The sequence below is a fragment of the Chinchilla lanigera genome, unplaced genomic scaffold (assembly GCF_000276665.1).
Source record: "Chinchilla lanigera isolate Chin_1 unplaced genomic scaffold, ChiLan1.0 scaffold00017, whole genome shotgun sequence".
Taxonomy (NCBI): Eukaryota; Metazoa; Chordata; class Mammalia; order Rodentia; family Chinchillidae; genus Chinchilla; species Chinchilla lanigera.
Genome location: NW_004955418.1, coordinates 966,137 through 976,212, shown reverse-complemented (window position 1 = coordinate 976,212; position 10,076 = coordinate 966,137). Strand labels below are relative to the sequence as shown.

The following is a 10,076-nucleotide window of genomic DNA, read 5'->3' as shown; positions in this document are numbered from 1 at the left end:
TTTTTTTTTTTTTGTCTTTTTGAGACAGGGTCTCGCTATGCAGTTCAGGCTGGTCTTGAGCTCACTTTGTAGCCCAGGCTGGTCTCGAACTCTAGATGATCCTCCTGCCTCAGCCTCCCAAGGGCTGGAATTACAGGCATGTGCCACCATGTCTAGCTTCTTGTTTTGTTTTTTGAGACAAGGTCTTGCTATATAGTTCAGGCTGGTCCTGAACACACTATGTAGTCCAGGCTGGATCTGAACTCACAGCAATCATCCTGCCTCAGCCTTCTGAGTGCTGAGATTATAGATGTGTGCCACCATGCCTGGCCAGGTGCCCATTTTCTCAGGCTGACCTGAAGAAGGAAAAAAACACCTCCAACAATAAAAAAGCTCTATATAACCATTGTCCCTCCTGCTCCATTCTTCCTTGGGTCCGGGGGTCCCCAGGGCCTGACAAGTAGGGGCTGTCCCCTCTTTTCCCACCCTAGGTCTGAGTGAAGGGGGTATGTCACACCAGAGCCCAAGCCACCTGAGCAGATCTGGCAAGAGCAGTGGCCAGCCCTCCTGACAGAGCTTGCATATATCTAAAAAATCATCTTGTGTATCTTAATGATTTTTCAACAGCCCCTGATTGAAGCATGCCCAATTTAGCCATGCCGTAAGTAACTTTTTATGTTTCCTCGGGGAATCATTTCACTTATGAATCTTTTCTGAATCTGCAATCTCGATTAAAAGTTGTTGTTTTTCTGTTTCCTCGGCTTCTGACATGCCTCCCTACTGAGAAGGGTGGCAGCACCATCCATCCTCCCTCATTGAGCTGTCTGAGGGTTCTTCCTGGGGGTCAGGGGCCAATAAACCTCTCCTGGGAGGTGTGAGCTGGGGGAGCAGCCCCGAGAGGTAGGGACACTAATGTTTCCTGTCCACAGTCCCCCATAGCCGAAGCCCTGCACTGTGACATGGGGCCGGTGTCCAGCCCTTCTTCCCTTTAGGCTCTCTCCTCACCCCTGTAGTTCAGGCTTTGTGGGGGTTGGGGGTGTCGAGTCAGGGTCTTGCTTTGCAGTGCAGGCTGTCTTTGAACTCACGTAGCCCAGGCTGGCCTCCAGCTGGAGTGCTGGGATTACAGGTGTGCACCACCACGCCCGCAGATAGTTTAGGAATTTGAGGACATGGGCTGAACTCCTTCAAGGGCTCTGCTTGGCTCTTGAGCGCTAAACTGGACCAAACCTGTGCCTGCTCCTGCACAGCTGCCGTACATAGCCTGGGGAAGTCACCTTCCCTTTCAGAGCCTCAATTTCCTTATTAGCAAAATAGGAATAGATTGCTAAACAGATTATCTACCAAGCCGGTAAACAGTTTCCGTAACATTTCCACAAAAGGCTTTTTTTTGTCCCTCCACCCCCACCCCACCACCAGGAATTGAAGTTGGAAGGCTGTGAGGGTCCAATCTCAATTCTGAACGAAGTTTAGTTCTTCATTGCATTTATTACTGAGTTCTGGTGAGACCCCTTGAGGGAGAGTGGGTGGGACTGGCATAATTATCTGGAAAAGTCAGGGTTGGGACTTTGCCCAGGGGTTGCCCCGAGGCCCACCGAGAGTATCTGACTCCTCCAAGAGACAAAGGTCAGGGCTGCAGGGGCTTGAGGAAGGAGAGCTGGAGGCCAGCGAAGGTGAGAAGCACTTAAATTCGAGGGCAGGGCCCTCTGCAAGCCCCTCCCCCTTCCTGTCCAGGTAGTTGGGGAAAGGACTGGCCCAGGTGCTAAGACCTCTGGCTCTGACCTCTGACCTCTTGCCCGGGGGGATGGCATCGGGCCAGAGTCACGACTGGGGGTGGGGCCCTGGAACCCAGTGGCGGCTCTGGGAGTTAAAGATTTACGAGGGGCCCCTTCCTGAGGCCTCCCTTCTCCCAGGCCCAGCAGGCAACTCATGACTGCCCAGGCAGTAAGACACAAAACCAGTCCCACCAGTTCAAAGAGCAGTTCATCGGGGCCCACCTCAGCTGCAGCCCAAGCACCCCTTCGCTGCAGTCTGAGGGGAAGGCAGCACAAGGCCAGTGGACAGGGTCTTTGGAGCCCTATCCTGAAGAGTGGCCATTCCTGCCCCAGTGTGAGGGGGCCTTCTCCAGCCTGCCCAGGCCTCCGAGGGGTGAAAGGAGGCTCCCCACCCCCAGCCGGCCTTCCCAACCACCCGCCCTACCCTGCAGGCCCTAGCAGAGCACTTTCAGGCCAGGCCAGCTTCTCAAAGCCCAGGGCACCCCCTCCCCCAGGTGCAGGGCCTGCGGGTTTGTGACAAATAAGGGCTGTGTCCGCCCCTTTCGAAGGCTCCTACCGGGCTCCCTGCCCAGCTTCGCAGTGCTCCCTCCACCCTCTTCCTGACCCCGAGGGCCCCGGAGCCACAGCTTTGGCCTTTGGGAGCACTCGGCCCCATTCCCACAGGACAGCCGTGGCTCTGCAGAGGGTACTGTCGGGGCGTGGCACCCCTCAGATTGTCCGACCTGCCTGTCCGCCTTCCGCACCAGGCTGAGAGGCCTGTTCCCGGCAGAGGATGCGAGGCTGTACCCATGGATGTCTATGGCATATTTGCAGAGGGCCCTGGGCATGAGGAAATGTGGGGACAGGGGTGACCTGGATTCTGATCCCTCCCCACCTCTGTGCCCAGAGCCATTTTTTTGTTTTGTTTTTTAAGTAGTTCAGACTGGACTTGAACCCATTATATAGCCCAGGCTGGCCTCCAACTCCTGATAGTCCTCCTGCCTCAGCCTCCTAAATACTGGGATTACAGGCATATACCACCACACCCAGCTCCCAGGGCCATTTTGTTCTGGAACTCGATCCCCCTTCTACTCCCCTTCACGCTCCCTTTCCTCCTGTTTACACAGCTCATGGTTAGGCGCGGACCACCAAAGTGATTTCTGAGGAGTGGGCAGGTCTGGACCACGTGGGATAGACCTAGTTTGTCTGGAGTTTTCCTTTAGTTTCACAGCCCTCTTGCCCTTCAGAGGTCATGGGGTGTAAGGGAGACTATGGTCCACGGGTCAGTGGGAAGGTTGGGCCCCGAAGGCCTGGGTCCACAGTCTGGTGCAGTTAAGCTCCTCCCTGTTCTGCCCACATTAGGATTTTAGTGTGATCACAGTCCAGTAGGACCCCACTAAATTGTCTTGTATTCTGTCCAGCAGGCAAGACTGTAAACGCCCTTGCTCACATCCTTTGTGATACACATGAGGGAACAGGGCCTAAAGGGGGATAGACACTAGGCAGGTTCTAGACTGACCATCATGTTGGAAACCCTCACTCCCAGACTTCTCTCCATGCTACTGTTCCTAGTCACTGGATGTTTAATCAAAGAAACAGTCAAAAAAAAAAAAAAAAAAAAAAAAATAAACCAGACGTGGTGGCTCACACCTGTAATCCCAGCACTCGGGAGGCTGAGGCAGGAGGATCACTGCGAGTTCAAGGCCTCCCTGGGCTATAAAGTGAGCTCAAGTCTAGCCTGAACTGCATAGCAAGACCCTGTCTCAAAAAAGACAAAAAAAAAGAGAGAGACACTGGCAGGTAGAAAATGCTTCCTGCAAGGCATGGGGTAAAATCCTGCTTTTTTTTTTTTTATGTAACAGAAATTGTAGCACCCCAGGGATGCACACCTGTAATCCTAGTACTCTGGAGGTGAGGCAGGAGGATCATTGTGAGTTCAAGACCAGCCTGGGCTACAAAGTGAGCTCAAGGCCAGCCTGAAGTGCAGAGCAAGACCCTGTCTCAAAAAGACAAAAAAAAAAATCCTGCTTTTGCGAGCCAGGTGTGGTGGCTCACCACTGTAATCTCAGTACTTGGGAGGCTGAGTCAGGAGGATCACTAGCAAGGTTGAGGCCAGCCTGGGCCACAGCAATGCCTAGGCTTGAACTACCTATTCAAAAAATCAAAAATAACAAACAAGCTGGGTATAGTGGTGCATGCCTGTAATCCCAGGACTCGGGAGGCTAAGGCAGGAGGATCATTGCAAGTTCAAAACAAGTCTGGGGGTGCTGGTGATTTAACTCAGCAGCAAAAGCGCCTGCCTGGCAAGCGCAAGGTTGTGAGTTTGATTCCCGGTAACGGAAGAAAAACAAAAAAACAAACAAACAAAAAAAAATCAAGCCTGGGCTACAAAGTGAGCTCAAGTCCAGCCCAAAGTGCATAGCAAGACCCTGTCTCAAAAAGACAATAAATAAACCAACAAACATAAAAGTCCTAGTCTTAAATAAAGAAAAAAAAGTCTTAGTTTTGCTCCTTTGTAACCTTGGGCCAGTGACTATTCCTGAAGAGTAAGAAAGCCATTAGCATGATGCCCTACCCACACTAAGTGCTCAGAAAGACACTAGCTGCCATTGTTATGGGTACCTACTTAGAGCCAGGTTTCAGGCCCAGGGCAGGTGGGAAGCCCTCCCTCATCCTCTAGGAATTCTCATGCATGGTGGCAGTGAGTGGATGGGAAAATAGAGGAGCAGATGAAAGCTATTTCCAGGGCTGGGGGTGATGGTAGAGCACCTGCCTAGCCTTTGTGCAGCCCTGGGCTCAGCTACCCAGCACTGCCATTCCCCTAGAGTTTTTCTGTGCAGTGTGGTCACTGTGGCTGCAGCTGAAGACAGAGGAGAGGCCCAGCTGGGTCACAGTATAGGTATGCAGTGCATGTACTTCAAAGAGGCACCTAGCGGGGCTGGGGATTTAGCTCAGCGGCACAGTGCCTGCCTGGCAAGTGCAAGGTCATGAGTACGATTCCCGGTACCAGAAAAAAAACAACAAAAAAGAGGCACCTAGCAAAGCGAGCTCCAGAGGCTGTGTGTCCAAAGCAGGTACCTTTTCCTGTCTTGCAGAGGCAGCGCTGGCCTTGTAGGTGCAGTCTAAACTCAGGCTGGAGTAACAGAGGGTTCCCAGCACTGGTCCTTAGTAGGAGCTCAGGAGAACTTTGAGGACCCTGGGGCGGGGTGGTGCAGTGGCAGGGGGCTTGCCAAGCCTGTGGGAGGCCTTTGATTCCTTCCCCAGCACTGAAGCCGTGAAAACCCAAGGATGCTCTTTGGCTCTCTGATGGTTTCAGCAGGGCCCAAGGATTATAGGGAAGAGAGTGCTGGCTAGGGGAAAGGAAGAGGACCCAGCAGGACAAGGAGCTTGTGCTGATCCCTGGGCTCTGAGGAGCCACCAGAGGACATGAAGTGGGTGGTGAGCCCCAGGTCAGATCTGTATGGAAGCCTCAAGAAGACAGCAAAAAAAAAAAAAAAAAAAAAAAAGAAGACAGCAAGTCTCAGGGCTAAGAAACGACCTCAGTACTCAGCTCACTTGTTTCCTCATCTGAAAAAATGGGGATGTTATAAGGAGTTTAATGTAACACCCTGCTCAAGGTAAAGGCTTTGTAAATGATAAGCATGAGTATTACCAGCAGGATTCTAGAGCGCACATCAGAGGTAGATGGATGGTTTAAGGGCCGTAGTCCGTGTTCTAGAGGCTGAGGCAACAGGACAAGTTGGAGCATACCTGGGCAAATCAATGACTTGGTAAGACTATCTCAAAAAAAGAAAGAAAGGGCTGAGGATGTAGCTCAGTGTAAAGGTTGGGTTCAATCCCCAGTACTGAAAAAAAAAATCACAATTGTGATAGACTGCTTGCCTAACATGCTAAGGCTGTGTTTGATTCCTGGCACACAAAAAAGAGACAGAACCACATGTAGGCCAGGATGTAGCTCAGCCTGGCAAAGTGTGAGGCCCTGAGTTCGATTCTTGGTACCATATAATAAATAAATAAATAACAGAACCACATGCAATTCCTCCCTAGAAAACAGGGTAGGAGAATAAAGGGACTTTTCCTCAAAAGTGCTGGAGGCTTCTTGACTTGAAGGCTGATTGATTGGTTGAAAGAACTCAACAGAAAGTTTAATAACTGCTGGGCATGGTGGCACATGCCTGTAATCCCAGTATTCGGGAGGCTGAGGCAGGAGGATCATTGCAAGTCCAAGGGCAGCCTGGGTTACAAAGTGAGTTGAAGGCCAGCCTGAACTGGCCCAGGAATATGACTCAGCGGCACAGTGCTGCCTGGCAAGCGCAAGGTCCTGAATTCGATTCCCAGTACACACACACACAAAAAAAGGCCAGCCTGAATTGCATAGTGAGACTCTGTCTCAAAAAGGCAAAAAAAAAAAAAAAAAAAAAAAAAGTTTAATAACAAAATGGGTGTGGTGGCACACACCTGTAACTCCAGTACTTGGGAGGCTGACGCAAGAGCATTTTAAATTGGAGGCCAGCCTGTACTACACAGTGAGATCCTGTCTCAAACAAACACAGTTTAATAACAAAGTGAGGCAAGTATTCCTCTTTGGAGGTGGGGCAGCAATAGTGAATTAGGTGACTTCCCTTTTTTTTTTCCTCTGAGACAGGGTCTCACTATGTAGTTCAGACTGGCCTTGAACTATGCAGCCCTGGTTGAGCTCAGACTCGTGATCCTCCTGCCTCAGCCTTCCAAGTGCTGGGATTATAAGTATGAATCAATGTGCCAGCCTCCATGTGGCCAGTTCTGTCCCTTTCTTCTCTCCCACATGGGTTGGATAGGTGAGGGTCTGGGTGTTCCCAATTCTTGTTCAGTTTTATGGTGCTAAGGATCTAATGCAGGGCCACACTCATGCTAGGTAATTGCTCTATCACTGAGCATCCCCTCCGAGTTCTTAACTTCCAGGAGAAGAGGAAGACTCCAAGATTCACCCTGTATTCTTCACCCCCAACCCCATCCTGTGATGAAACCCAGGACCTGGCACATGCTAGGCAAGTACTTTACCATTGTGCTCTAGCCTTAGCCCCAGCCCCAGCCCCTGAACTGGGCTGGGAAGTTATTACCTCTTCCCAAGGAAGCCATTGCAGCTGGAATGCCTGGGCTTCTACCACGGCTGCCTGCAGCTACTTGGGCTTGTCTCAGGGTGGGGATGGGGGGTAGAAGTCTCAACATAAGTGTTTAATTAATAGTCAGCAATTCCCTGTGGTGAGGCTCCTCTCTGCATTTCTTCACCAGTCCCAGCATGGACCTTTCCTTGGGTGTGCATTCTTTTTTTTTCCCCTTCATAGTGGGGACTGAACCCAGGACCTCCCTCCTTAGCTACATCCACAGTCTTTTTTTATTTTTAATCTTGAGTCAGGGTCTTGCTAAATTGTTCAGGGGGGGCTCAAACTTGTGATCTTTTTCCTTTAGCCTCTCAGAATGCTGGGATTACAGGTGTTGAACACCATGCAAAATGTCCATCTTTAACTTTTTGTTTGTTTTGAGACAGGATCTCACTTTGTAGTGCAGGCTAGCCTTGAACTCACTATGTAGTCCAGGCTGGCCTCAAATTCATGGTGATCCTCCTGCCTCAGCCTCCTGAATGTGCGCTACCATGTCCAGATGTGTGCCATCATGACCAGGTAGAACATACCATCTTTAAGAAGCTTAGATGTAGCTGGACATGCCTGTAATCCCAGCACTCAGGAGGCTGAAGCAGGAAGACTGTTGTGAGTTTGAGACCAGCCTGGGCTGCAAAGTGAGCTCAAGGCCAGCCTGAACTGCCTAGTGAGAGCGTGTCTCAAAAAAAGACAAAAAAAAAGCTTAGACGTGTGGCTGGGCATGGTGGTATATGCCTGTAGTCTCAGCACTTGGGAGTCTGAGGCTGGAGGATTGCAGTGAGTTCGAGGCCAGCTGGACTACACAGTGAGTTCATGAACTACATATTGAGACCCTATCTCAAAAAACAAAACAAAAAATCCAAGAAGCTTAGATGTGAACTTCTGGGAGTGTTCACTGTCTTAAAACTGTTTCTATACCATTACTCACATGGTATATTTATTTGGAGTGGCCTTAAAGAATCCTGCTGCCAGGTATGGTAGCACACACCTGTAACCTCAGCACTCAGAGGCTGTGGTGATAAGATTGCTGGGATCTGAGGCTAGCTGGGCTGCAGCGTAAGCAGGCTAGCCTGAGTTCATAGTAAGGCAAACTTGGAATACCTAGTTAGACCTTATCGAAAGAAAGAGAGAGGGGCTGGGGATTTAGCTCAGCGGCACAGTGCCTGCCTGGCAAGTGCAAGGTCGTGAGTTCGATTCTCAGTACTGGGGGAAAAAAAAGGGAGAGAGAGAGAGAAGGACTAACTACCTCTGTAAGGAAGCAATTCTTGAAACCAGTACAGCAGGTAAGAGGACGGGACACTTCAGCATTTGGGCAAGGAAGAAATTGGGGAGGTCTACAATGTCTGGGAGAAGCTCCTCCTCACAGCCTGGGCTGGCAGGGGCTGGCAGGAGCAGGGCACAGACCGCATGTTCCAGATGAACTCTGTCCTTTGACACCATTCCCACCCCCGGACAGGTTAGGGCCCCAAAGTCCACATATAGGTTTCAAGACATCAGTAGGTGCTCGCCAAAGCTCAAGCTCCCTGGTTCTGGCCAGGCTGCACAGGTGGAGAGGTAGCAGCAACACTTGTCCTAGGGAGGCCTCAGTGTCGCTAGAGGGGCCCAGGTTTTAGCAGTTAACTAACTCTGCGATATCTGGACCCCAACTGATCTTCATCTCTGTAATGTTTAATCTGGGAACCTCAGGCTGGTTTATTTTTTTTGGAGACAGGGTCTCGCTACACAGTTCAGGCTGTCCTTGAACTCCCATTGATCCTCCTGCTTCAGCCTCCCGAGTACTGGGATTACAGATGTGCACCACCATGCCTGGCTCTGGGCCAGCTTCCTAACTGCTCTGTCCCTCCCTCTCCTTCATCTTGAGCCTGGGGATTGTTTTCTCTGCCTGGCCTGACTTTCAGCTTGCAGTACCATTCTGCCCCCCTAAATCCCAGAGAATTGGAGAACTTCCACTTCGGGATTATAGACAGTTTGGGATTATGGGAGCCTGGGGCTCACTCTGTGGGTCCCTGGAAGGAAAGCATCTGCAGCTGGAGGATTAGCTTAAACTGGGCAGATGGAGGGGGCACAGATGGGAGTAAGGGCCGAGATGTATGGCCCCAAGTCTGTCCATCCCCACTGGGCACCTCCTCCAGCAGGGATGAGCTTTCCAGCTCTTTTTCAACCAGTATCTCCTGTGTGATGCTGCGTTCCAGGCAGTTTCAGACTCCACTGTATAGGCCACGGTCCTGGGGCATCACTATGTAGTCGACCCAGAGATTGGGCTGGTATCTTCTCAGTCAGTTTCCTCATCTGTGAACTGGGAGCAGGAATCTTAGTCCATTTCCTCGGGGTAGACCCACAAAATTCGGGAAGGGTGGGGTCTTTGGAAAAACACCTAGGCCCAACTGCCCTTAGCTTGGAGCCTCAGGCCCGCCGCACCTGAGCTGGGGGAGGGGGCTGCGGGGGAAACCCTCCCTCCAGACCCTCACAACTTCTTGCCGGGTGGAACAGGGGACAGAGGGAGGGTGGATTTTCCCGGAAGGTGCGTGTCCAAGCCGAGGCCAGGCGTCCCTCACAAAGCGGGGGTGGAGGGGAACCCTCTTTCCTTTTTCTTGTAAAGTTGGGCGGAAAAAAAAGGTGAAGCAGGGTGCGCGGGGGCGGGGGGTAGAGCTGAGCCTGCACCGACCTCACCAGGGCGCGGGGAGCTGGAGGCGCAGTGGCTGTGGCTCCAGCCTCAGCGGCAGCGGCGTCCAAGTGGCCAGAGCTGCGCTGGGAGGGAGGCGGCGGGAGGAGGGAGGGGAGCGGAGGTGGAGGGGGGAGGAGAGAGCGGCGAGTCCGGTCCGGGTTTTGCCGGCAGCCCCCGGGCAGCGTTCAGAGCTCCTGGCCGGGCGGGCGCGCGGTGGCGGCGGCAGAGGCGGCGTAGCTTGAGCCGGGATGTAGAGGCGGCGGCGGCAGAGGTGGCAGTGGCGGCGAGCAGGCGTCCGAGCTGAGGAAGAAGAGCGGCAGAGCCTCCCCAGCACACACAGCCGGCCCCGCGTCCCAGCCCTGCCCAGCCCGCGCCCAGCCATGCGCGCCGCCTGCTGAGTCCGGGCGCCGCACGCTGAGCCCTCCGCCCGCCGCGCAGCGCTCCGCTTGGGGGTGATTAGTTGCTTTTTGTTGTTTTTTAATTTGGGCCGCGGGGAGGGGGAGGAGGGGCAGAGCCTCCCCAGCACACACAGCCGGCCCCGCG

General features: G+C 52.5%; 1 protein-coding gene across 2 annotated transcripts; it reads right to left on the bottom strand.

The window, feature by feature from the left end:
• Nucleotides 1–8,645: 8,645 nt before the first annotated feature.
• On the bottom strand, nucleotides 8,646–9,972 carry LOC106148244 (serine/arginine repetitive matrix protein 1-like). 2 transcript variants are annotated; one of them, XR_001233515.1, is made up of 2 exons: nucleotides 9,534–9,972; nucleotides 8,646–9,164 (listed from the first exon to the last, which is right to left on the bottom strand). XR_001233515.1 is itself a non-coding variant. In XM_013512967.1 (2 exons), the coding sequence occupies exons 1-2, from the start codon at nucleotides 9,913–9,915 to the stop codon at nucleotides 9,026–9,028; spliced, it is 516 nt and encodes a 171-aa protein (XP_013368421.1). In that variant the 5' UTR covers nucleotides 9,916–9,972; the 3' UTR covers nucleotides 8,646–9,025. The 2 variants fall into 2 exon arrangements, 1 of the variants encoding a protein (XP_013368421.1); XM_013512967.1 differs by having other exon boundaries at nucleotides 9,539–9,972.
• Between the last annotated feature and the right edge of the window lie 104 nt (nucleotides 9,973–10,076).